This window comes from Labrus mixtus, chromosome 7, assembly GCF_963584025.1.
Source record: "Labrus mixtus chromosome 7, fLabMix1.1, whole genome shotgun sequence".
Lineage (NCBI taxonomy): Eukaryota > Metazoa > Chordata > Actinopteri > Labriformes > Labridae > Labrus > Labrus mixtus.
In genome coordinates, this window is record NC_083618.1 from 1,757,501 (window position 1) to 1,785,000 (window position 27,500).

The 27,500-nt window shown below is 40.8% G+C and overlaps 1 protein-coding gene and 1 long non-coding RNA gene across 4 annotated transcripts in view; one reads left to right on the forward strand and one right to left on the reverse strand.

Moving 5' to 3' along the window:
• ppfia4 (PTPRF interacting protein alpha 4) overlaps positions 1-27,500 on the forward strand; it is a 62,621-nt gene that overhangs the window by 12,320 nt on the left and 22,801 nt on the right. Inside the window, exon 1 of one of the 3 annotated variants that reach the window (XM_061042019.1) lies at positions 21,776-22,106. The exons of the other annotated variants lie outside the window; for them this stretch is intronic. Coding sequence (XP_060898002.1) covers positions 22,044-22,106 — 63 coding nt within the window. The 5' untranslated portion in view covers positions 21,776-22,043. Of the gene's footprint in view, positions 1-21,775; positions 22,107-27,500 lie in introns of those variants that run through there. 3 annotated transcript variants of the gene reach the window in all.
• On the reverse strand, positions 11,668-14,810 carry LOC132977442 (uncharacterized). Its single transcript, XR_009673822.1, has 2 exons — positions 11,854-14,810; positions 11,668-11,767 (listed from the first exon to the last, which is right to left on the reverse strand). It is a non-coding gene; the product is annotated as an uncharacterized LOC132977442 (long non-coding RNA).

A 27,500-nucleotide genomic window follows, 5' to 3' on the forward strand; every position in this document is an offset into this window, starting at 1 on the left:
CCAGGTATTTTTACTGTAAGCTAGGCAGTGACTGAGTGCTAACAATAACTTGAATGTTTGGAAGTATCACATCATATGAAAAGAAAGGCAAAGTCTTGCAGCCAATTTTTAATGTTAGCGAGTAAATGGTGAAATGCTAACTTTAGCTAAGATGTTGTTGGAAAGTAGCTATAACGAGTCATCAAACAGGCCTACAGTATGTCGTCTCTGATGAATTATTACTCCATTTCCCTCAAAACATTTGCTCTCCATAGTGTTTTTTGTTTGCTGCTTAGTCTTGAGGTCATAAAATGCTACAACTTGTCCAATGTCCAAATATCCTTAAACACAGCAGAACATTTCAGCTTCTCACCCATCAAGTGTAATAATAGAGAGAGAAAAAAAACCTAACCAACCACAAGTGCATAGGAAAACAAAGGACAATACTTGCACTCAATCCTTTTGCAGAAAAAAAACATATATCATACAAACCCACACTCTGTAGAAGGGACAGCATTCTTTAGACCCCAGGTTTTTTCTTTCAAGCAATAGACCCAAGCAGTCACAGCAGAGGCAGCAGCATCAGAGGCTAAGTCCCCGGCTGGACCCTTAAAGGGATTTACAGAACTTCAAAATGCTTCATCTGCTCCATGAAATACAGCTTGTCAGTGTCTCACAACATAGCACACACCCCCTGCTGCTGACTGTCAATAACACCAGCGCTCTCACACACATAGCCTACACACACACACACACACACACACACACACACACACACACACACACACACACACACACACACACACACACAGATTTAAGAGAGCATGGCAGTGCAAGTGAAATGCTGGATTTGAGAGAAGGACACATTTGTAGCACGTATTGCTGTTTATAGATAATGACTCATGTGAGGCCTATATCTCTATGTGCATAAACATACACTGAATAGGCTCAGTTCCCCCCCTCATGTTTCAATCTGTGTATGTTTAATCATTTATGTGAACCAATGTCAGTATTTAAATCTTAAATGTACATTTGTGAGTGACATTTTTCCAATTATGGAAAAATGCTTTTATCATTGATATTTTTCTGGCCTCTATATACGTAATAGATGTGATTAAGCTGTAAAAAAATATATATGGCCAATATGGAAAGTATTTCTGAGCAGAATGATGGTCAGCGATATAGCCAGCAGCAATAAATCCACAGTGTGCCGCACTGGCGGCGGCTAGCGGCGGCTAGCGGCGGTCAGTGCCAAAATTTTAATTTTGCATCACTGGAAGCTCCTTTTCAGACTCAGAAATACAAAGATTTCCCATCTCAGGGGAAAATGAGGGCGGGATGCACGACCATTCAAAAATACTACCAGGTTTCTAATGATACAAAGATTAATGCAAATGGGTGAAGTATCCCTTTAACTTGTTTTACTCACCACTTGCTTCTTAAGAGTGCGATCATTCTGAAACTGCGCCGTACATCGTTGTACATTTATACTGATTCCTCAACAGCGTAATGTTGGTATCCCAGTCTGTGAATTAGAATTGCATTGCAGCATTGCGAAAGCACACTGTAGAAAAACAGCGGGAGTTTCACATACACACACACACACACACAATCAGACTTGCACACAAACGGGCTGTTGTCACCCAGCTACCGTCTCGCAGATCTTGTCGCTCCACAGACACACACACACACAAAAAAAAAAGACTTGGAATCTGAAGTGTCTTACAAAAATGTCCTGATGAAGTGAGATCATGTTAAACTGCTCCAAATGGTATCTGGCCTGACTCAAACACGCTGTGTTATGACAATAGGTAAATAGATAAATACATTATTCCCTGTCTGCTGCTAATTTAAATTGCATGGGTTCACTTATACTGAAGATATGTGTGGTGCGTCAGAAAGCTCTCCGATTGTCTTGTCTTGTTATTAGTCCACATTTCGTTTAATCAGCACCACCTACACCACGCCTCAGTTCTTAGCTGCAGTCTGTTATTCATTTACTTCCAGCTCCATTCACAGACACGTGGGCTGCCGCAGATACTTACATTTGTGTGCACAGTTTCCCACACACATGCAAGCTCTGTCAACGTTTCTCTGTATTTGTTGGTTAAAGTTTTTCTGCCTCTTCACTTCTTCATCTTTTAGTTTAATGTGTTTTTTGCACCTCCCTGTTTTCCGTAAGCACAAGAAGCTGTTGTTTGAAATTACTCCAGGAATACACAGTGAAGATCCAGTATCCACATTAATGTTGCTGACACTCTGATCTGTTCTCTCTCTTCAAAGTCTCGCTCCCCTCCCTCTGCTATGTTTTTTTTTGTCTTTCTCGCTGACTATCTCTCAGGCTTGCCTTGCTCTCGGTCTTATCAGTGCTGATGGCTTTAAGCGTGTGTGTTGAGAGGTCTATTAGCTAGCTATCGTTCTGTCAGATATTGCTTCACATCTCCTCCGCTGGTTCACTGTACTCACTGCAGCTCTGACAGCGTGAGGTGGATGCAGGGCTGCTGGGGAATCAGATGGGGGGCACAAACCCACACATTACTCTGTGTATGTTTTTGATGCTTGTGGAAGATTGTGATTGATTGAAACTTGATGTATTTGGAAAATGTTGTTTTATTTTGTGGGTTTATTACATCCACTGGAAGTGTATGTGTGTGTTTATGTCCTTAAGCAATTGCGTGTGTGCAGTGAATTGACCTTAATCAGCTCATTAAACTTGGACGTCTGGTGAGTCTTAGTGTAGCCTGAGAACATTTGATTGTGTTTATATGAGAGCATGCTTCAACATGCTTGTATGTTTGTGCAACTTAGTATTGTTTCTCACATTCGCTATGTGATTGCATATTAAAGTCCATGTAGTTACATCTAATTACATCGCTAACAGCCTGCACTGCTGCTCGATAATGTAATGGTATGAATAAGTGATACTAACACACACATATGCTGTCATCTCCATGGCCAGCTCTGTCCGTGGATGATGAAGGTCAGTAAGCATCGTGGTGCCCCATTAGAATAATGGGGGCTGTGACGTGGCCTGCCCCAGTGCAAGGAGGACATCATTCACACTTAGATGCTCTCTCTCTCTCTCTCTCTCTCTCTCTCACTCTCTCTGTTCCCGTCTGCCCTGCACCATCTCTTCATGCCCTCAATTCCACACTTCAATAGTCCCTCCATTTACTCCTTCTAACTCTCACCCACTCTGTCTGTCTGTGAATTGTTAGACCTAAAACTCATAAACATGGATTAGGTTGTTTTTTTTTAACATCTTCAGTTTGATTTAAAACTCAATAAATGCACTTTGTTGAATCCTAGAAGAATAGAAGTATATATAAATACCGAAATGTTTGGGACCATTTCAATTGGAAATGTCATGGAAGTGGATAACTCTAATGAGGCAGCTGTAAACAACATCCTGCCTGTTTGTTATAACACATGACAGGAGTACACGGAGGGACAGTGTTGAGATGCAATTTATTAAAAAGAATTCTGACAAGATCCTTTGCCAGGAGATCTCGCAATTCTAAAACGTGAGGATATAACTCTTCAAGGTACACAGACAAAGAGCAGCAGCCATCACGGCGGAGGGTTATGTAGAAGTGGAAATGACCATAGAAGAAATCTGGACCTCAGACTTACACACACAGTCACTAAATTCTGGTTTGCTTGATTTACTATTACTGGAATTGTAGCAATTAGTAGGGTGGTACACAATAAAAAATCATGGAAATGTATTTTGTTAAAATGCACAGTTTTAGCCATGGCTAGCTGAGGAGCTGAGTGTATCATCACAGCCTTAAAAATCATCATCATAAATACTAGAACATAAAGTGTTCTTCCACCAGTTCAAGTATGAAGTATTTTATATTACAGTGCTACATTTTGCCTGGTGGATTTTCAATTAGCTTTTCAAAATGTACAATAAGAGCGTTTTGAAGGGCTGAACATGATGTGTAATTTTCTTGCAAATAAAAATTGGTCTGCAGCCTTTTAGAGAGCGCTCATTCATAGCTCTCAGTTAAGACTTTATTTAATGCAAGTGCACATTACAGTGTATACATGTGCAGGATTTTGCTATCATCAGTTATGAGAGAGAAATACACATTTTGCTGTGTGATTGTGACCAGGTCCATTATCAAAAGACTAGTAAGGTGGGAGGGTCTGTATGTTGTTCATCGACACAGAAACACAGGTTTTTTATTATTAGTCAACATTGTTCAGATTCAGATTCAGATTTTTTTATTGTCCCACAAGGGGAAATTTGCATTGCAACAGGAGCACACAGAAGACAAGAAACACAAGGACAACATCACCATAAAACATGGACCAAAACGAATTAAAAAAATCAGACAACACAGCAAAATATAAAAACAGCGCAATAAAATCAGTCAAGAGCCCGTACCAGAATGGAAATTCAAGTTATTTAAGTACAAAGTGGAGGTGTGCAAATGCAGTGTTTCCCCTACCATTATATTAGGGGGGCGGCCCGCCCCCCCCCCCCCCCCTGAAGGTCAAGTTAAAAAAAAAAAAATTAAGATTTACTTTTGGGCTTTTTGTTCCTTTATTGTAGAGATAGGATAGTGGATAGAGTCAGAAATCAGGGAAAGAAGTCATTTAAGGATACCTTTCCGATAGAAAAGGACAGCTGTCATTAAAAGTAACACATGAACACCAAGATTCCTTCAAGTGTTTGTGTCGGCATGTCGGCTTGTCCCCACCCCTCCAACGCTTTAAACCTAGGGGAAACACTGAAATGTGCAATTCAAGTGCAAAAAGAGCAACAAATAGCTAATTGTTGTTTAACATATTAATTGCACTTGGTAAAAATTGTTATGAGCTATTGTTATGTTTTCAGTTTTCAACATGAGAAAGAGGAAATATTTTTCTGTTAGTGTGGTATGGTTTGACTGTTTACAACACTATCAATCCCATGTGCATGAACCATCATCTTCATGGAGAGAAAAAACTAGCAAATTCTGGAGTTGTCCTTGCTTGCTCCATTTAGAGAGGAAGCTGTGTTTTAAACGATGAAACTCATATTACATTTTTAAAGTCTGGCATAAAAAATACACCTTGAAAAAGTGCACTTTTTAATTTCAAGATGTGACAGCTGTGAGATGACACCTTTTTGGAATGTTCATAGGAGAAAGATAAAAAATAAATTAAAATCTTAATTGCAGCCACTGTGTGTGTCCTCTCGCCAATAAGAGAGAGAATAAAGAAAAGTGTGATTGAGCGATGGACAGAGACGCCTGCAGTTGAATTACATAAAGGTCATATGAACCTCCTCATCTCTCTTCCTCCCCAGCTCCCTCCCCTTCACTTCCGCTGCTGTCCTCCGATGTTCCTCTCCATCCTGTGCCTCTCGTGTTTCACTCACATCCTTTTGTCCCTCTGATCTGTTCATTTTTTTCCTTCCTTTTTATCTGATCCCCCATTTCCTCTATCCTCGTCTCCTTCTCTCAGCCAGTGGTGGCATGTCAGTATCTTGTGTCAGAAATGTCTTTTCTTCTTTTTCTCGCTTTAGGGCAGCCTGAAGATAGCGTCAACGCAAACACACACACACACACACACACACACACACACACACACACACACACACACACACACACACACACACACACACACACACACACACACACACACACACACAGATATGTGTTTTAATTGGTCCAGGTTAACCCTGGACTTGCTGCTAGGGTGATGGGTGCATTGGAGCATGTGCCCCACACTCACACTCACACACACACACACACACACACACACACACACACACACACACAGCTATATTTTTGTAGATGAATACATTTTTTTCGCCTTCATTTTAAAATCCCTCTCTTGTTATCCCTCCATACCGTTTCCATGGCGGCCCGATTCACTAATTAAACCTCCCTGCTCATAAACAGCTCCAACATATTGAAGAGTGAGTCTGGAGTTATAATTAAAGAATCCAGAAAGAAAGATACATCAAGTGATATTATTTGAAATGGAGACCTTTAAGATTGTTTTTTTAATGATTTTTTCATGTGATCAAATGTGTATTATATAAGGGTAGTGTATGGTTTTGATCCATAATGTCAGCTTAATATTTCTGCTGTTTAAACAAGCCATCCATCTTCACAGCTGGTTACAGATTGACAGTTAATGCAGCACGACTGCACTTGCTTTTGATTGGCAAACGTCCATAAACAGCTGCTTAAATCCTTCCACTCGGGCTGATTTAGAGCACTTGAGCTGACACACCCGGGGGAATGCCTCCACAGATCTGCAGCAGGAGTATACTCCATATTTTAATTATTATAAACAAAGCATTCAGAGCAGATTTGTTAGCAATGTCAAATAATGCGCTTTTATTACTAAACTGCAGATAATCTATATATGGCGTCAGGTTATTTTTATCCCTGTTTCCTCCTTGTCATACATGACCTTTCAGACCTGCAGTGCATGTTCAGAGTCTATATGGTTCACACGTATACACATACATGAAGACAACACCCCTGTGGGAATACACCACAAATCCAATTGGCGCTTGTTTAATGCTGACCCAACGGAATAAATGTCCGTCCCCTCAGTGTTCCCCCTCAACCTGAGGGCACAGCGCCAATGTGTCCCACAATCACCTGCACACACGCACAAACACAAACTGCATATATATAACATCCTGCAGGCCGTCTGTCTGTCCTTTAACTAAGCTCACATCTCTGTGTGGCAGTCACTCGGTCTGTATACAGTATGTGTTTGTGCCAGTGTGTGTGTGTGTGTGTGTGTGTGTGTGTGTACTTGTGTTCACGTGCAGACTCAGGGTTTTCTCTCTTCCTAACCTCTCCAAGCCCTGTAGATTTAGTCTCCATGGAAACAAAGGAAGGGAGAGGGAGGGGATAGTGTTGACTTCCTGACACCTTCTGTCCCATGGGGCGCCAACTGTCAGCAACTCCGTATGTTGATGTGTGTGTGTGCACGTGTGTGCATGTGTATGCATATTTTTAACACATGATAAATTCTATACACTGAAATCCTACTAAGGTAGACATGCAAAAGATAATGTTTTTTTTTTTTTTGCATTTTACCTCAGTTTATTTCTGTAGAGGATATTTGTGTGAGTGTGTGTGTCTGCGTGCGTGCGTGGGTGGGTGCGTGCGTGTTTGCATGCCTATGTGTGTGTATCTGTTGGCATGTGCAGTCTCTCAACCTTGATTGTTGTGTGTCATCGGCTGCCAAAGCAGAGCGGCTCAGTGTGTTAGTGGGTCTGGCTGCAGGACTGTGTGGTGGAATCCCCAGTTCTGTTCAATGGGATGGGGAGGATGAAAGTTTTGATTGGGGTGGGGTGGGGGGGCGCAAACAGAAAGATGCAAGTAAAGAAAGAGATCTCTAATGTTCATCATGTTTACTTTGTCACCCCGCCTAGGCCCGGGCAGATAAAAAAATTAATCTGTAGAGGAGTCATGTACTCCCAAAAGTACAAAATTGAATCACAATCATAAAGACCCTGTCACCAGGAACCATGTTGTTCTGTTCTTTTTTTTAAAAAAAGCTCACAAGGTATATAGTTAGTGCTGGTTATGAAAATGACTAAAAGTAATATTGTCATATATGTTTATTTATATTTTCGACAACAAAAACTTCTCAGTGAGTTAAATGTTTGAATGCTCAAAAAAAGACAGATGAGTTTTTTGTTTTTAAAACAGCACCACCTAAAGATGTACTGGGAAATAAATCAGCTAATAACCAAGATTTTACGCTTGGTCCACAACAGGCAACATCTCAAACTCCTCACAGGGGCTTTAGACAAAGTTAGAGGAGAGAGCTAATCTTAAAATGTTAATGAAGTCTTGATTGTAAAAAAATGTTTTCACAATTTAAAGTTTTCTGACTCTTCTCTATCTGTATTTGTTTTTCATTTCAAAAGTTGTGCAATATTAAACTCTTTAATTTTGAGTTGGTCAAACGCTGCATGCTAATTATTGTGAAATGGCTCAAAATAAGAGATAAGAGAAATTGAAGCCGGACTGAGGAGGGAACAGGTGAGGAGGAGCTGGAGAAAAATATGACAGACAATAGATCTTAAATCGCAACAAAAAAAGAAATTCTAGAGTAAGAGAAAAACGATGAGGAAACATTAGAAATAGATGTAGCCGCCAAACCTACAAACATATTATAAGACACAGAACTATATTTTATGTAGTAGCAATTTCAACCATGAAACATTACATGAAGTACAGCCCAGTGATGGATGGCCAATAAAAGAGACCGAATGAGGCTTTTAAGGATGTTAGAATGTGGAGGACACATCCTTCATGTCCTGTAACCAAAAGTTCACCTGGTTACCCAGCAACTAGGACGTCACTCAATACTTCTTCATTGTGTTCTTTTTTTTTCCAAAGCAGCTTCACAGAGTTCGAGATTTGAGATTTTGGGGGCTGATACCGATATCGATTTTGGGAAGAAAAAAAAATTCCTATATGACATCAGCCGATATCTTTCTTCCATCTGTATATAGATAGATAGATAGATATAGATATACACATTCACTGTGCAGTTATCAGATAGATATCAAACAAAGAGAAGATGGTCACTCAACTGGAAATAACTGCGCAATTTACGTCGATCAACGCTTTACACCCCGGGGAGTGATAATGCTTGTTGTAATCCAAATAGCGCCCTCTGCTGGCGACAGCCTGAAAGAGAACTGCTAGTGTAATGCAATGACACACAAATGAAATGCTATTCGACAGGTGAATAAATCTAATACCGCTGATACCGATGGTCGCTGGATATGTTATTATTGGCTGACCGATTAATCGGTCGGGCTCTAATTTTGATGCTATCAGATCAAATTATCAGCTACACTCAGATTAATTGGTCCCAATTTTAGGGTAAAAAAATAAAAAATTTGGAGTCAGAAGAAACATGTTGCAAATACAGGTATTGTGTAAGACATGAGTAAGAAAAACTGTCAATATGCACCTTTTGTCTTTGTCATCAAACACCAATATCATGATTGCAGCATTGAACAATTTGATGCAGTATATTGTAATATGTTATTGCATATTTTTCTCGTTTCTTTCTGGCCTATACTGTTCTCTCATACTCATCTCCCATCTCCTCAAATGAACTTCAGGGAAAGAGCTCAGGTTAATATTTTACAAAGCTAACAGAAATCCACAAAGGAATAGAAGATGGTTAAGGAGACATAAAGAAAACTTTTAAATGAAGGGGTATATGATTGAGATAAAAAAAACAGAAAAAAATGTAGGAATGTAGGAAATAAAGCTCCTGACTGCATGCTGTTGGGAGAAGGAATCTACAAGTTTTTTTGATGTTAGTTTGTGAGCTGCTGGATCATTAAACAGCCGTGGGCTCTGCATCCCTATCTACCACACCCCAGCGTTGCCATGGATATTAGACTTTGGCAGCACAGATGTGTGTAGCCCTATGTAGTGCGTTTATGTGTGTGTGTGTGTGTGTGTGTGTGTGTGTGTGTGTGTGTGTGTGTGTGTGTGTGTGTGGTAGAGGTGTGCCAGGATGACATCATACAGTAGCTGGCTGAAAAGGTTCACTGCAGGCACATGGCATCTACAATATTTATAGACCCCCAGAACAGATGAGCTCACTCAGTCACTAAGTGTGACTGGCTTCACTTCACGGACCCACACACACACACACACACACACATACACACAAAGAAACGCACAAAGACACACACAAGAAGTGGCAGAGAAGTTACTCACGCAATCTGTGCCACACCCACTCACATGAATATTTCCTCCTCTCTCCTCTGTTTTTTCCACACACTGGCCTTGAATCACACACTATAGAAAGTTGACATTGCAGGAACCAGAACATGCAGCAATTTCTTAACTATAGCCTCACAACTGACGCAATTCAGGATGGTTGTTAGTGTAAAAATAGGAGAACACACACCTTGACTTGAAAAGCGCCTGTATATTGTCTATGAAAACGAACTGCCACTGTATGAGTCATAAGTAGAAGAAATGGTAGTTTGCAAGGGATTAAACACACATTTTTACCCTCACACAAACACAATGTGCGCACAAGCACACACTCCAAAATGATCTCATTCCCCCAGACCATGTGCATATTACACACACAGGATTTAAATCCTCATATCCCAAAATAAACAAAATCATTTCTGGGTAGAGCAAATACTGTACAGCAGTGTGACAGCAAAGCAGGATTGAGAATGACCACTGTGTGTGTGTGTGTGTGTGTGTGTGTGTGTGTGTGTGTGTGTGTGTGTGTGTGTGTGTGTGTGTGCGTGTGTGTGTGTGTGTGTGTGTGTGTGTGGATGCATACAAGAGTGTGTGTCACAGAGAGAGAGAGAGCGAGAGAGCTAGTGAATAAGTTTGAGTTACAAGGCTTGAAAGCTGGAGCAAGAAGAAAAATCACATTTCATAAATAAATCATCCGTGGCCTTGTGATGGATATGCTAACACACAGTCACATACATGTACACGCGCACACACATCAACTAACACACACACATAGGGCTGTAGATCGTCATACCATGGCCATCACAGTGCGGACGAGATTAGAGGGGGATCATTTGTAAAGAACTGTGTGCTGCCCGATTTTTGTGTGTGTTAATGGTCAAAAGCTGTTCCTAGCAAGTCGTTTGGCTTCTTTTGGTTGTGTGTCAGCATATGGCACTTGTATTTGATGTTTTTTGTATCACTCACCTATACCTGATAAGCAAACATATAGCTCAGAGCATATAAAACCTGCTATATAGGTTTAACATCTATTTATACCTCAGACTCAGAAGAGAGAGAATACTTCTGGAGAGTGTGCGAGTGTGTCTGTGTGTTAGCTATGTAAAAAAAAAAAAAAAAAGCTGAGTATTTTAAGATCCTGCGTGAGAGTATAGAGAGGTCTTTTTCGTGCTTACACCGTGCGCCTCTCTCTGTCTCACTCCCTTTTTTTCTCCTCCTGCCACCATCGCACTCTGACACTCCCAGAGGCTACAGCAGTGAATGAGCAGTTTCATAAGTTTCACTGTCTGGAAGAAAATGTAAAATAAGAAAGAACCCACAGGAGGATCAATGAGTGATAAGGTGCAGTGGGCAGAGAGACAGACATGAATTTATACCAACCACGAACAGGTATCATGCAACTTATGGAGCATTATACTTATAAGTTTTACACAAACTTGTGTAGTACACTTAATTCTATTTTTGATGAAATGTATACATTTACTAAAGTAGAGCTCAGTTTGATTTTTACCTGTACTGCTGCTGTGTCTCTTTCATTCTCCTTACCTGCTCTTTAGTGGACACAATATCACAGTGTTGCATTTCTCACAGTCACCTCTTATAGCCATCTTACATTTTTATGCCTTAATAATTCATGACATGAAAGTAAAAATTGTTTTATGAAAAATGTAGTGGGAGCACGCAGCACTTAAAAAGACACCATTCAGACCAGTGTGGTTTGGAAAAGTAAACCTTGTTTTCACTGATAGGGCATGTTTATGCTCCAGTCAGGGATTTTTTACATAATAAGGCAGTAGTGAGTCCAAACAAGAGAAGTCTTATTTTTAACACTTTTTAACACCTTTTTTTTATTTGAAAGTTTATATATTGACTGAGATTCGTCGTTATGTGACTAATGTGTACTAATGTGACTAATCTTAAAGGTTTTTAAGTGGACCCAAAAGCAAGACCGGAAAACAGGGTGGTGGGTAAAGGGGTATTTATTGAAGTGAGGCTGGTGAAGGCTGGTGAGGCTTGAATGAGAGGCTGGGTGGTGAGGCGCTGGAGCTCGTTGGTTGGAGGCACTGGGGGAAAAAGAAGACAAGGGAATAATGAGTGACAGGTAATCCAAAGCACAAAAAAGTCTACTGATACTGAAAAGCCGATCTACCACGGTGTAGGCAGAAATAATCTGGCATCTTGGGAGAGTTGAACCAGGGTATAAATGCTGCAGCCGGTGATTACAGATGACGAACAGGTGAGTGATTGCAGAGAGCTCCAGCAGCCGATAAGCCACACCCAGCCTCTGAAAGAAAAAAAACACAAGCACCAAACAAGGAAAAATACACAGAAATGTCCAATCACCACATAATGCATGTAAACAAGCATTAAAGGCTTTATATGCGATTTTTTTGATCCAGCAGATGTTGCCCTTGAGCACCAGCATGAAACCAAAACAACTCGCGCTGCATTGTTGTGTTAGCATGCTAATGCTAGCGATCTTTATTCTGCTCGTATCTTCACACTGCATGTAAATTTACCTGAAATGAGCGTGATCTAGAAACACAGTTAAGCAGTGAGTACAGTATGTTATTCTTCTTTTCTCTAGTCCCTCAATTAAACAACTTTTATACACGAGGGGAGGAGTCAGCCGGCCGTCCTGGCGATGTAAACAAAGTGAAGATAGGACTCTGAAAACTCTGAAAACATCACAGACAGTGGGACTCGGGTGTTACACCCATTGTAGACAGTCATGACTCACAGAGTTATTTTCAGAGGATATACTTGATTTATATTATATTGAAGTGTGAAAATGTAATGTATCTTTAAAAATACAATTTTATTTATCTTCTGAATAGACATTTAAGAACATAATTTTAAAATGTGTAAACTAAAACTTAAAACAAAAAAAAAGTCTTCCTAGAGTAGATCAATTAGGTCCAATGTTTTTGGTGGTCCGCCCTTCAGTCCCTATTTGTACTTCTTTTACATTAGATTTCTCAGATAGCCCTGAACTTCAAATATGGTACACCTTTCTGCTTAGAGCTGATGATTAACTGAATATATTTGTGAGGTGAAAGGTCAAGATAAAGAATGGGTTTTTATTTTTACACATTTTAACAAGCCAAAACACAATAATACAATAATAGAGAACATGATACAATCAACTGAGGTGAGCAATAAATAGGGCCTATAGTAGTATAAAGCAGATAAACTATAAATGACATTTTCAGCCCGCGCACTCACACCAGGTGTATGTTCCAGATTACTACCTGCTGCGTTGTTCACACAAGCTCACCCTGACTTCACTCAGACATTTCACTGTTGGGGGACTGGCAGAAAAAAGTTGGGTTGAACAGATTCATCCGTTTGCATTAACACATGCAGCCCACTGGGACAATGTCTGGAAATGTTCAGGAGTGCAGTTCAAGCGTGAGAGGGGCTCCTGATGGTTCAGAAATCAAATTTGACCTGTTGGCCGAAAGCACACAACTTACAAACCAAGTGACAAGTGGACACTCCAATCTTTGAACTTAGTAGAATGAAGAAGAAGACATTGCTGCTGATACTGAGGTTTAACTCATAATCAACATTAGAACACACCATGTTATTTTTGAATGTGGTTTTTCAGTCTGAGCAGGACTCAGGTTGTAGATGAAGGACAGGACAGCAGTGTGACGCCTCACGTTCAGGCACAGTGAGAGGTGCATGTCGTGTCTCTGTCATTACAGTTTTTGTTACTGTAGACTAACTGTAGACACACACACACACACACACACACACACACACACACACACACACAGTGGTGTAGAGTTACATCCTGCCACTGCAGTTTGCACTCTGTGAAGGGCAAGAGCAACGTCCCTGACCTCTGCACACCCACACACACACACACACACCCACACACCCACACACCCACACACACACATACACACACATACACACACACACACACACACGCACACACACGCACACACACACACAAACACACACACACACACACACACACACACACACACATACACGCACACACACACACACACACACGCACGCACACACACACACACACACACACACACACACACACACACACACACACAAACACACACACAAACAAAAAAACACCTCAGCTACTCATTACTCTCTCAGCCATTTTTAGCTCCAGGAAGGATTGGGAAGAGAAGAGATTATTGAAAATTATGCTGGATGAACCCTTGGAGCAGTTTATTTACTCTGAGTATGTAGATTAATATTAATGCTGCCGTGTTTGATTCATCTCCTGCTTTCCAACACAACCAAGATACACTTTCATCTGCAAAGCAGAGCAGCTGGGATGGGCCGAGTGTGTGTGTTTGTGTGGACTCCGGGGGATATGTGTGTTGGTGTGTGTGTTTTTCTGTGAACAAGGTGGTGTGTTTGTTTATAGCAGGGGTGTAATCAGAAAGACTTGACCAGAAAAGAACTCGGTTAAGCTCTGTACACTTGTTTCTTTTTATTCTGAATATACAGCACGATTAACTAGAAAAAGGGTTTTAAGAATTTAGCATCTTTACATGGAAAGAAAAGGAAGAACGCTTTCCCATTACAGAAAGGAAAGTTGAGGCTAGTTGGAGCTGCATGTAGAGTTCAGATATAAACGTGTATTTCAAACCATTACTGTTGTTTCTTGGCAGTAATAGGCCTCCCTCTGGGCTGCCCAGGAGCAGGATGAGGACACAGTGAAGTAAAGATGGAGGGAGGTAAAGCTGAGTGATGAGGACAGCAGGAGAGAGGCCGAGCTGACACAGGTGCTTTAGACTGGGCCAGAAGGGAGGAGTTGACAGAGGAGACTGTAAAAAAAAAACAAATGAGGAGGAGCAAATAGAAGGAGAAGATGAGGAAGGAGGTAACCTAGGAGGACAGAAAAATCTTCTCCATATTGGTCATCGTGTCTGGAGAGCAGAAGAGAAAGAGCATCATATATAAAGGTTTAATATTCCACTTTTGTCCTGATTTTTGCAGCTGCCATTTGAGTGACATGTCCAATTGAAGACTTGAAGTCCTCCTTCCCTGAATTTTATATTTCAGGCTACAACCAGGCTGCATTCCCCATGTAGGTGCATCTTTTTAGGATCTGCTACTTGTGGCTTAGCTCCAAGGATGGCACTCTTCACCTCCTTAGGTCTGGTCTAAAAACCTACAAAGACTACAAACTCGAAACTTTTATCATCATCATCATCATCATTATTATTATATATTATTGGCTTTCTTTGCCATTGTTGATAGGACCAGCTGAGGAGCAACAGGAAGTATGGAGAGGAGAGAGTGGGGTCGAGGCTTGGAGTGTATAGCCTCTGTATATGGTCTACTGTCTCTATGATTGAGTTAAACCAGCACCCCTTAAACTTTTACTTTTTCTCAAGCAGAGAGGTTTACATTTTTAATATGATACCTAAACAGCTACTCAACAGTTTGCCATTAAATTCAGTGAGGATGACTTGTACTAACTTTTGTGATTCTGACACAGAGTCATTTCTTCAAAGTAAAGCTCTGCCCGGTAATTAACAAATACACATTACATTCTTGTACGTAAGGACTATATTCAAATTGTTGCTTACTCGAGAGTAGCAAACATCTCAAATGTATGATGTGCGGAAAAAGACCGTCAGACGATCAAGCTTCAGTACTATAAATACTGCTGCCGTTAGCGGCTCAGGTGAGAAGATTAGGTGTTTCTCTTTGTCTATGGTATAGGTCAAAAATGGTAAAACAAATACTGTACTCCTGGTCTGATAAATCAGCTCGACAAAATGTATCTATCACGTTTGCTCATTTTGAAGGACACAAGGGGCTCAGTTGGTAGAGTGATCGTGTCTCAACCAGAAGGTCGAGGGTTCAATCCCCAGCTCCTGCAGCCACATGTCCAATGTGTTAGGGCTGGGCGATCTGGACCAAAACTCATATCTTGATATTGATTAGTGGAATTGCGATACTCGATATATATCGATATGTATTTTATTAACAGTGAAAACACTTGGAGAAATAAACTACCTGTTTGTGAATTTAAAAAGTAATATTATAAAATCAAAATGTTCCTTAAATACAATAAAAGAGAGAGAGAGGAGGAGCAGGGTGAAGAGGGACAGACAGTCAGTCATCATCAGTGAGATAAGAAAAAGGTGAACTGGCACCTCTGTAACGTTATTTTAATGCAACATAAACTATATCCATATTAACAATATTGTCTTACCCTATATCTTGTTTGAAAATATATCCATATATCTTAAAGACTCGATATATTTCCCAGCCCTACGATGAGTCCTTGGTCAAGACACTTAACCCCGAATTGCTCCTGCTGCTTTGTCGGCGGCGTATGAATGTGTATGAATGGTATTTACTTCTGATGGTCTAACTACACAGCAGCCTCTACCATCAGGGTGTGAATGTGTAGGTGTGACCTGCAGTGTAAAATACGTTCAATACAATCAATGCAACAATACAATGATGCAGCGCTCAATACAATCATCCCGCAGCATCTGGTGAGCAAACTGGCCCCCCTTGGTTTCAGCACCCCCCTATGTAACTGGCTGCTTGACTTCCTCACAAACAGACCCCAGTCTGTGCGGGTGGGCAACAACACCTGCAGTGTCATCTCCCTGAGCACCGGCTCCCCTCAGGGCTGCGTCCTGAGTCCGCTGCTGTTCACCCTGATGACCCATGACTGCTGTGCCAGGGCCACTACTAACCACATCGTGAAGTTCGCAGACAACACAACAGTAGTGGGCCTCATCCGTGATAATAACGACATGGACTACAGAGAGGAGGTGAAACATCTGGTTGACTGGTGCAGAACCAACAACCTGGCCCTGAACGTCGATAAAACCAAAGAGATCATCGTCGACTTCAGGAGGCGCCAGCCCAGCCACACACCACTCCTCATCAACGGCACAGCAGTGGAGAGAGTAAGCAGCACAAAGTTCCTGGGGGTGCAGACAACAGACACTCTGACCTGGTCCCTTCACACCGGAGCTCTTGTGAAAAAAGCGCGGATGAAGAGAGCACACCTCCCTCCTCCTATTCTCACCACCTTTTACAGAGGCACTATAGAGGGCATTATAACAAACTGCATCTCTGTCTGGTCCGGAGCCTGCAGTGCCTCCGACTGGAAGTCCCTGCAGAGAGTGGTGAGGACAGCGGAAAAGATCATTAAGACTCCACTTCCTCCCATCCAGGAGATCACAAAAATCCGCTGTCTGACCAGGGCTCAGAAAATCAGCAGAGACACCTCCCACCCCCACCAAGGACTGTTTTCGCTGCTGGACTGAAGAGGTTCCGCAGCCTCCGAAGCAGAACTTCCAGGTTCTGTAACAGCTTCTTCCCACAGGCCATAAGACTTTTGACCACGAAAAAAGAATCCCTCCATTCCCCCTCAAACCCCCACACAGGACTACCTCACTGGACTGTAAAATACAATATAACATACATCACAAACGTGCAATATATTTATCTGTATAGTAATTTTACTCATAGCTTTTCTTTTTATATCTATTTATATCTGCACCTTATTTTTCTATGTGAATACTTGCTGCTGTTTTTTATCCTGCACTACAACGAGCCAAATGCAACGAAATTTCGTTCTTATCTGCACTGTAAAGTACAAGTTTAAATGACAATAAAGAAAGTCTAAGTCTATGTCTAAGTCTAAAAGCGCTTTGAGTAGTCAGATGACTAGAAAAGCTCAAGTGCATCCATTTACCATTTACAATGAGCATTTAATATCTTAACCAAATATCTTAAGAACAAAAAAAGCTAAGACAATGTAAGAAATATGAAGTGAAGTAAGTTGAGTAGGTTACCAGTAGTTACGTTAATAGTAAGTGTACATTATTATACTTCATTGTTCTTTGTTATACAGTATTAAGTCTTTTTACAACTATTCAGTGTACGTACTCTTGACATTTGTAAAGGATGATTTGGTTTATTTTCTTAAAAGACGTGTTTATACTTTGGATTCATTGTGCAGACATTACTCTTCAGTGCACTTCACACTACGTGTGTATTTATGGATTTAGCTGTGTTTGTGTACTGAATGTGACAGTGGGGATGGTGGGATGGGGGGGTGCCCTCTGCTCCATGTTATGCTATGATGTAAAATGGCTGCTCTCCGTCGAGGGAAGGCTCAGCTGAGATTAGCAACGCTTGAGAAAAAGAGGAAAGAGAGGAAGAGAGAGAGAGAGAGAGAGAGAGAGGAAAAGCAAAAAGGAGAGAGGGAGAAAAATGATGAGAGAGAGAGAGTGTGTGTGTGTGCGTGCGTGCGTGTGTGTGTGTGCGTGTGAGGAGACAGACTGAGGAGAGAAAAGTGTGAGAGAGGCTGTCAGATAAAAAACAGTCAGAGTTCTTACTTCTGTGAAATTTCGCTACAGAAAACGTCGCTGCAAATGTGTCAGGTTTGTGGTGTTTTTTTGTCAGTTCTCCTGATGTGAATGTATACTTTGTGGTATTTTGGGGTGTTTGTGTTTTTAGTGCTGCCAGCCTCTCTGACAGTAAATTACAAGCTATGCTATATCTTACTCCTATGATGTCATGCATAAAAAGTTATACCCCAAATTTGAATTCCAAGTTTCTATTCACACTCTTTCCCCCTTGCTTCTCTCTTATCTCAGTCATGGTCCCTAATGTCTACAAATGCAATCAGTAAACACATTTTAATTTGGGAAAATTAACAGCTATTCTGAATCTGGTGCATCGTACTTTTAACAATCATATTTTTCTCTTGTTCGCTCTGACTTTGTTGGGCCTCATTTTGTGTAATACCTCAGACTGCCAGTGTGGGTCTCTGTCTCACCATTTACTCCGGTGTGTTAAATGCTGAGTGGATGTAACTCTGAGGCTTCACTGACCTAAGTCTCTATAGTAGCTTCAGGATGTTTCAATGTTTTAATTGATTCATCTAACTCCTCTGTTTCTCTCCTGTTTGCTCGACCGCCATGCGACAGACGTCAGGAGCCATTTTCTTTTCTTATGTCTACATCGATGCATAGTCACTCCCAGTGGTTATGATGTTACATTTTTATTACGTCTCTTACTGACTCAGGGTCAGAATAGGGGGGTTAGACTAAATAAATGAAAAAGAAAAAAACAAAACTTAAAGCATGGAGTTATGACCACTAGTAGTTTTAACCCTGTTCATTGCTTAATCATAGAAACACTCTGCAAGAACTTTTACCTCACTGGGCTTAATCACAAGCTGAGGTGTTTCTTTCAGAAAAAGGAATCACTGACAACTTTATCTGCGACTACGGAAAGGTACTCCAGTCATGTGTTAGACTCACTAAACTAAAAAGGAATAAAGTGCAGAGAACGCTTATGGAAGAGGACAGTACTGACATACAGCTAAAGAAAGATATTAAATCAACTAAGCTAAAATACATCTATTTCTATTCATTCACAGGATGGATTATTAGGGTGTATTATACGTACAGTCAGGTCTTAGACATATTCTCCTCCTGTTCTGTCCAGACATTCTTTTTGTATTTTATAGAAAAATCAGGGCTGATACCTATATGTTTAAAATAATAATTATGCTTATTTGCTGATTCTGATACCTTGGTCTTTTCATTACTTCTTTGTAATTCATCTTGTCGGTTCATTTCAAATGAACAGTTGAAATGAGCTTAGTGATTGTGATTGTGTAGAGTATTTAAATTGTAGCTAGTAGTCGCCCCTCTTTAAATATTTCTGGAACATGTCTTACAAAACTGTCACTGATCTTTCTCAGAAACGGTGTAAGACGCCCACACTGCTGACATTTTCTTTCATGTGTGACCATCAAAACAAATCAGAGTTTGTACAACAGGTTCTTCTGCTCTTCTGTGAACCAGCTGTTGTTAATAAAAATAATAATAATAAAATTGATTTATATAGTGCTTTTTCTAAATACTCAAAGACGCTTTGACAGGAAAAAACAAAAAGCAAAGCAAAAACTAAGAGAACAATACAACATAGAAGTAGTGTCGAGGGAAGAGGATGACAGTCAGTGGTTGTAGGCGGTGATGAAGAGGTGAGTTTTGAAGGATTTCTTGAAGGAAGTGAATGTGGGGGAGTCTCTGATGTTTTTAGGGAGATAGTTCCAGAGGGTGGGAGCAGGGGGGGGGGGACACAGGAGGTTTGCATCTGCAGACTTGAGAGTGCAGGTTTGAGTGTGCTGGTGGAGGAGCTCAGACAGGTAGGGGGGAGCCAGGTAATGTAGTATACTAGCTTTCCAGCATTAAAATGATGTGACACAACAGATACACACCAACTACTGGCATCCGTGCATGCTACATCATTTGCAGATGGGTTGATTTCTACAGGGCCAATATTGGCTCATTTTGATGTTCAGCCAATAAATCGGTGCATCCCTATTTTGTTATTAGGTTGTATGTTTTGCAAAAGGCTACATAACTCTGGTTTTGTGAAGTGCTTTGATAAAATATTTTATTTGTACAATAACCTCTATTAAAGGCTTAATATGTGATTTTTCACACTTAAATGTAATATAAATCAAGTATATCCTCTGAAAATAACTCTGTGAGTCATGACTGTCTACAATGGGTGTAACACCCGAGTCCCACTGTCTGTGATGTTTTCAGAGTTTTCAGAGTCCTATCTTCACTTTGTTTACATCGCCAGGACGGCCGGCTGACTCCTCCCCTCGTGTATAAAAGTTGTTTAATTGAGGGACTAGAGAAAAGAAGAATAACATACTGTACTCACTGATTAACTGTGTTTCTAGATCACGCTCATTTCAGGTAAATTTACATGCAGTGTGAAGATACGAGCAGAATAAAGATCGCTAGCATTAGCATGCTAACACAACAATGCAGCGCAAGTTGTTTTGGTTTCATGCTGGTGCTCAAGGGCAACATCTGCTGGATCAAAAAATCACAAATAAAGCCTTTAAGAGTTGGGTTGATGTATATACAGTATATTACTTAAAGAGATGAACTTATAGACTTTGGGTTATTAAAGGCACTTACACCTGATGTAGAGCTTCAGTACATATTTAATGTTGAAATTAGCTGCTGATAAGGATCAGAAAAGAAAAAACGCATTACACTGCAGACAGACTACAGTCATAAAAAACGTTAAACGTGAGAAAGTTTGATAATGTAGTTAAAGAAATTGCAAGGGACAGATTTAAGATTTAAGAACAGACAAAACACGAGGAGCAGTGCTCGACTCGTCGTGACTAAGTCAGTGACTAATATGTGAAAGGCTCCAAAAGATCCCAAAATCCCATGATGTACAAAAAAAATACTATTCAGGGTTTCATTAATATTGAAGATTACAGTCCCAGATTACCCACACATGGCCTCATGGCTGCTATTTTCTCAGACTTGCTAAAGCTGGTCTAAACTGTGAGAGAGACAATAAAACTCTTCTTGAAAAGAGAAATTGCTTGTAAAGGTGAAATCAGTTTAAAAATACAACTCGCTGACATGTCTAAAATGTCTTCCTCAGGTGTGATTTAGGTGAGTAGTAGGTCTTAAGTGTGTCTTTGCACCAAAAGGAGGTCAGGAATTATAGTCCAATCGACACCCATTGTAGTGCTGACAACACCAACAATAGAAATATGAATCATGCTGGATATCCTTGGCTGTATCTAAACACCGGTTTCAGACTCCAGTCAAGTGCATGCACTGTGAAATCCTGCTGAGAGAGGAGGGACGAACCAGGCTGCCATTTATAAATAGAAAGAATCAGCACGCACAATGTCCTGCTGCAGGAAAATGGGTCTCTTGAAAATAGTGTTGAGTAAGCAGTGACTGGAGTTCTTATTAGGAAGAAATAGAGCATTTAATTTCATGCTAATTCTTGGCATTAGTTCCAAATGGGACTTAAAGACTCCTGCTGAGTGCCTTAACTTCTATTTACCTGCGCATGTGTGTGTGCGTGTGTGTGTTAGCAATCAAAGAACAGGTGGTGTTAGCCCCCAGCAGTCCTGCCTCTTCCTGCCTCCATCAGCTGATCAACTCCTGTCTCCTCCTCCTCCTCATCATCCTCCCTGCATCCTTTTTTTCTCTCTCTCCTGTTCCCCCTGATCAAAATCATCCCTTACTCTCTGTTTTCCCCCTCTTTTTCTGCCTCACCCTGTTTATCTCTCTTCTTACTGTCTCTCTCTCTCTCCTCCCTTTCATCCTCACTGTCTCTCGACCCGGCTGTAGTTAGAACAGGCTGACTAGCAGAGTGCTGTTTGTCCCAGCGGAGGGCAGAGGAAGCAGCGCAGGAATCGCTGCCACACTCAGGAGAAACCAAACCTTTTTTTTTTTCTATTCCAACTCTTTCTCTCTTTTTTTATGGGGGGTGAGTTTGAGGGATCTGATATGTATAGCCCCTACCATGAACTCAACAGTGAAGATCCACCTTCAGAATGGGACCCACTTTAACAACTACATGTACCAGGTAGGGACTCAGCAGCAGCTGTACAGATTGCGGATGTTACCGTCTCCAGCTCAAATATCTCTGTCTCTCTGATCTCCATGTGTCCTTGCCTGAGTATTGATTTCAGTGCTGATGATGACTCTTTTCTCTGGGTTGAGAAATAGCCTTCCCTCCTCCTTCTGCTCCTCCTCCTCCTCCTTCTTCCGTTTACCGCCAAACCTCAATCAAACTGGAAAAGAATGATTAATGCTCATTGGCTGCATACGGTCAAAGAATTGTGGCTGCACCTCTTCCACTAAAGCTCTTCACTAGTTGACTCCCAAGCCAAAGAAAAGAACTATCATGCACTGATTCTCTTTGACTGCTGTGTATGTGTGTTTTGCAGTATGTGTGTATCAGCAGCATGTGAGAGACACTATCAACAATAGCTCTTTAAGTTTGTGCTTTCATCCATGCATGTGGGACGTATTCCCCTCTTTTTCTTCCTTTCCCTCCATCTTTGTCCCTCTTTTTTTGATATGGCAGGTTTTGTTTTTTGTTAATGAAGAAAACTGGGAAGCCTGAATGGATGCTATTCTGGGCTCAGGCCTTTGCAGGGCACAGAGGGGGAGAGAAAGTTAGAAATCTTAGAAAGGGTTTGACACGTGATGTATCAGATATGCACTCTCTCTCTTGTTGACAAAAAGGGGTTTTGCTTCGTCAGTCAACCTTATCGCATTTATTAAGAGTATTAAATGACTTTTGATTGCACATTTTGACAGTGTTTGGTTTAAAGGTTTTAGCCAGGTTTCTTTGAATTCCTTCAAAGTGGTAAAAACTTCTTAAAATGCTTATATGCTTTAAATGTCACACAGAAAATTACTTTCCCCCCCCCCCCCCCAAGGTATTTAGTCGGATTGACTGAGGTTCAGTTACACCAAAATTAGTGTTCTAGGAAATAGTGCAGAGCGTGCAGGATTAGATGCCTAATTTAAAATCTGCAGTGAATACATTTTTTATCTTTAAACGTAGATGAAAATGTGCAAATCACCTGATGCAAAGTTTGTACGCAGCTCAAATATGTCCTCTTCCTTCCAGATACAAATGTTGCCGCAGAGTGCACAGTGTTGTCATGGCAACATATTACTCACTGCCTGCATGGGACTTAACACCTTGGCAAGGTGTTGTGGCAGTGCTGCTGGCGGTGTGTGTCACAGTTCTTACACAGATTTGCGTGTGAGTTGACTAAGATTGTCCGAGGAAGGTCAGGTCCACCTCTCCCTGCTGTGTTTCTCCTCCCTCTCTCTCTCTCTCTCTCTCTCTCTCTCTCTCTCTCTCTCTCGCTCTCTCTCGCTTTCTCTCTGCAGTGGTGAAGAGTTACACAGCGCTGATATCTAAGTCTCCCCGGGGACTCACTCGTTCTCCGGTCCCAGACTCTGCATTCATCTCCAGTGTGGATAAAGTGAATTACGGCGATTTACATCAGAGTTAATTTAGTGCCTTTTGGAGCGCGCAGAGTGAAAGGAGCTCAGTCATTATAAAAGATCACCGATCAGGTGTCTCCTTCACTGCATCTGCACAGCAAATGGATATTTCTGTAGGTTAACTAGTAATCCTGCATAATGCAATGTAGGACTATTGGACCACATTTCTGAACAGTCACTCATACTTTCACTGGTTTCTGTTTACAAAAGTCAGATTTTGGCAGAGATACTTTAGTGAAACTCAGGATTTTTTTGTCATTATTACGTAAAGACTCCAAAATCTAAAACTGATTATGTGATTTGTGAGACAAACAATGCAGGAAGTAGCAACTACCGGTAACTTCCACTTGTGCATTGAAGATGCAAAAAGCATCAAAGTTTTCCTCAGCATTCATTTTCAGTCTAATGTCTCCGACCTCAGAGATCCTAATGCAAGATTGGCCTAGATGCACCCAAAGTGTCACTTTGCTCACATTGTTTTTTAGGTCTGTACGCATCCTCACATTATCAAAATCATACAAATTGTGATATTTGTTAGTCATGTTTGCAATCTCTCTCCATAACTGCTTAGTCACATATTTTCCTTTTTTTCCTCTACTCCTTGCACCGGATGCTTGCTGAGACAGTGCCTGGCCTCACAGTTCTTAAGCTTTGGCCAACATCGATTTCTATCTGTTCTGGCTTCAGTCTGCTGTCTTGTTACTCTACCCACACATTGAGAAAGTTGTAGAGGCTATTTGTTTCTCAGTATTTTCATTTTTAAAAGGTATTATCTACTTTATTTGTAATCTCTGACATATCCCTCAAGTCAATGGAGCGTGGTAATATAGGACTCTGTAACCTTAGCCTGCCTTTTCTAAATCGACTTCTGTTAGTCACTTCCTATTTTTCCCTGGATGACCTTCAGCAGCATGCAGAGAACACATGGGAACTTGTTACATTTTACTGAGAGTTAGACTCTAAGTGAAGGTAGAAAGAAGTTGTGACAGCAATCGACAACATAATACAGACAGAAATCACAGATGAATTAGGCCTACTTATTGGTTGGCACTAATTAGCCACTGTGGACTCTAATGGGTTTGTAAACCCACACCTTCAAGTCTCCAGTTATGTAGTTTAGCTGTCAACATCTAAGAAATTTTAATGTTGACAGCACTATTCTGAAATTATTTTACAAGACTTTTATTGAAAGTGTGCTGACCTTTTGTATTCAGTGTTGGGGAGAAGCACAGTCCTTAGAAAATAAGAACAAACTGGACAAGGTTGTTAAACTAGGCAGCAAGATAATTAGGAAGCAAATGTACAGCATTTCTTTCCTGACAGACCGGTACACACTGAATTTAGCCATCAAGATCACAGCTGACCCTCTGCACCCCTTTGGTCAGAGTATGAACTCTTGAATTTAGGGCGCAGGTACAGAATTCCCAGGATGAGGACTAAAAGAGGCATTACATCCTTTGTACCGCGCAGTATTCAGCTGCTTAATAAGAGCTGATTATACAGGACGAACTCAGCACTCTGCACTTTATTTAACTTGCTGAATTCCCTCATTAAATCATGTGATGCTTTAGTGTGTTTTTATGTGTTCTTATGTGCTGTCCTGTAAATGTTTGTTTGTATTGTGTTTTTTATGCTCTCTGTGCAAGGCAAATTCCCCCTAGGGGCAATAAAGGTTTCATTCATTCATTTTGCTGCTCTGAAGTTGTCAAAATTATAACTGTGTTTTCTCATTAAACGAGAAGGATCCATTTTTTTCTCTTTTCTATTCTAGGCTTATCTAATGCCTTAATCATCAGGGCTGTCATATCAGTGAACATTTTTTTTTTTTATCAAGATTTTGACTTAGAAAGTCACTGTTTGAATGATGTTTTCTTTTATTCAAAAAATACCTACAGGACGCTGCCCTCGGCTTTCCATGCAAACATCAACTGACTAACTCAGTTTGGTCATTCGAACAGTTTGCTCATTATGCACAGTTTTTTCAGCGACATATCATTTTACATGTTTAGCTAAATGTCACGATTAGCTTCATTTAATCAGTCATTAATCTTCAATTCAAGTTGTCTTTCGCAAGAATAACATGAGCACAGACGAGAAAGCATCAGCCAGTCACACATGAGCACTCACATACTTTTTTTAAATCATACAGTAAGATTTACGAGCCTTAAAGTCATTGCATTTATGTTTGAAGACAGTGTTCAGTGTTTTGTGTTTTCTCCTGAGCCTTCCTGAAATAAGGTCTAATGACTAGTTACTAGCAAATGCTAAATGCTGTGGATAATAATAATAAATAATAATAATGTATGCAGGTGTGTCTATAAATCAAAGAAAAAGAAATCTGCAAATGTGCAAAATCAGAGCAGTTACACTACTTTGCTTTGACCATGTTCGTGGAGATGTTCAGTTTACTCCTGATAAGACTTTGATGTGGCATGCAGGGAATAGTGAACATGGGGCGGACAGAGCTCAGGTGTGCAGTGCAGGTTAGCTCTCCAAAGTATTGACCGCTCTTTCTCACACACATTCACAAGTCTAGAGGGATAAGACCTGTCACTATAAACCTTATATATATATTTTTAATTGCATATGTGTGTGTGTGTGTGTGTATGGGTATGAGACACTTTTTTACCCAACTGCACTCCAATCTCTCCCTCTTTCCCTCTCTATTTGCACTCACACACACATGGAATTTTTTTTTCATCCTCTAATCCCAAACTGCTTAAGGAAGCGAAGGGGAGAAATCCCTTTACAATGTCTGGGCTCAGCAATGTTTGGTAACCGCTCGCTATCGCACATTGAGGTTCGGGAGGCAGAGGAAATGCTGTTCCCTCCTCCAGACGCCCAGAACCTTCTCTCTCTCTCTGCTCTATGTGATATACTCTCTGACAGATGTCAAGGCTGTGTTGTCAAAGAGCTGCGCCTGTATCTGACTGTTGTGTGAAGTTGAATAAACATCTTGGCATTATTTTCAAAGCTCACATGGTTTTAGAGGGTTGGGATTGTATGGTGCACACAGTCATACCGTGTGTGTGTGTGTGTGTGTGTGTGTGTGTGTGTGTGTGTGTGTGTGTGTGTGTGTTCGAGTGTGTGTGACAAAAGAGAAAAAGGAGAAGCTGCCTTAGGGAAGGCATTACACAGACCTTCATTAGAAATTAAAGAGAAAAGTTTTTTTGTCAAGACAGTGATGTGTTATATTTAATATATAACACTTGTCTGCTCGGTTATATAATGCTTCTAACAGAGCTTATGTATTCATGCCTTTATCTATTCTTAGTTATTTGTCAGTGCTTGTTTCTCACATTTGTTTTGGGTGTTTGGAGGTAGGCAGAGCTGAGATGCAGAGAGCTCCTGAAAGGCAGAGGGGATGAAGGGATGAGGTGGCCTGTTGAGCCTTTCTGCCATGATTGAAAGAGACAGTGAGCTAGAACATCTGTTGGTGGATTTGGGCTGAGCTCCTGTCGGTTGGTGCCCCTGTGGAATAAAGGGAAGCAAAATGAACAAGCTGACCCATTTTCTCCCCTTTCCTCCCGATGCTTCTTCCCTCTCCAGCCTCTCCCTCCCTCAACAGACAAATCTTATTGTTTGAGTTTGTGGAAGTCTGTGTGTTTGATTATGAGTTCTCAATACTGTTCTTTAGATTAACCACCTGTGATATTTTTATATTTCATGTTTTAGAAAGTTAAATTCTATAGACTGGTTTACAGGAAAAACCCAAAAGAGTATTTTTTTCTTTCCATAGACAAAATTGTGTACTGACATTGAAAGACTCCATTTACATACTTAAGTGAGACATGTTTCTGGACTTATCTGGATAAAGACATGTTTTTTTATGCAGAAATGTGTGTTTTCTGAATGTAAAGTTTTGATAAATACTGTGTTGTAATAGCTGGTGTATATGGAGGTGTGAAACATTATTGGCCAGGCCAGGCCTTGCTCGAAAAAGAGGTCATTT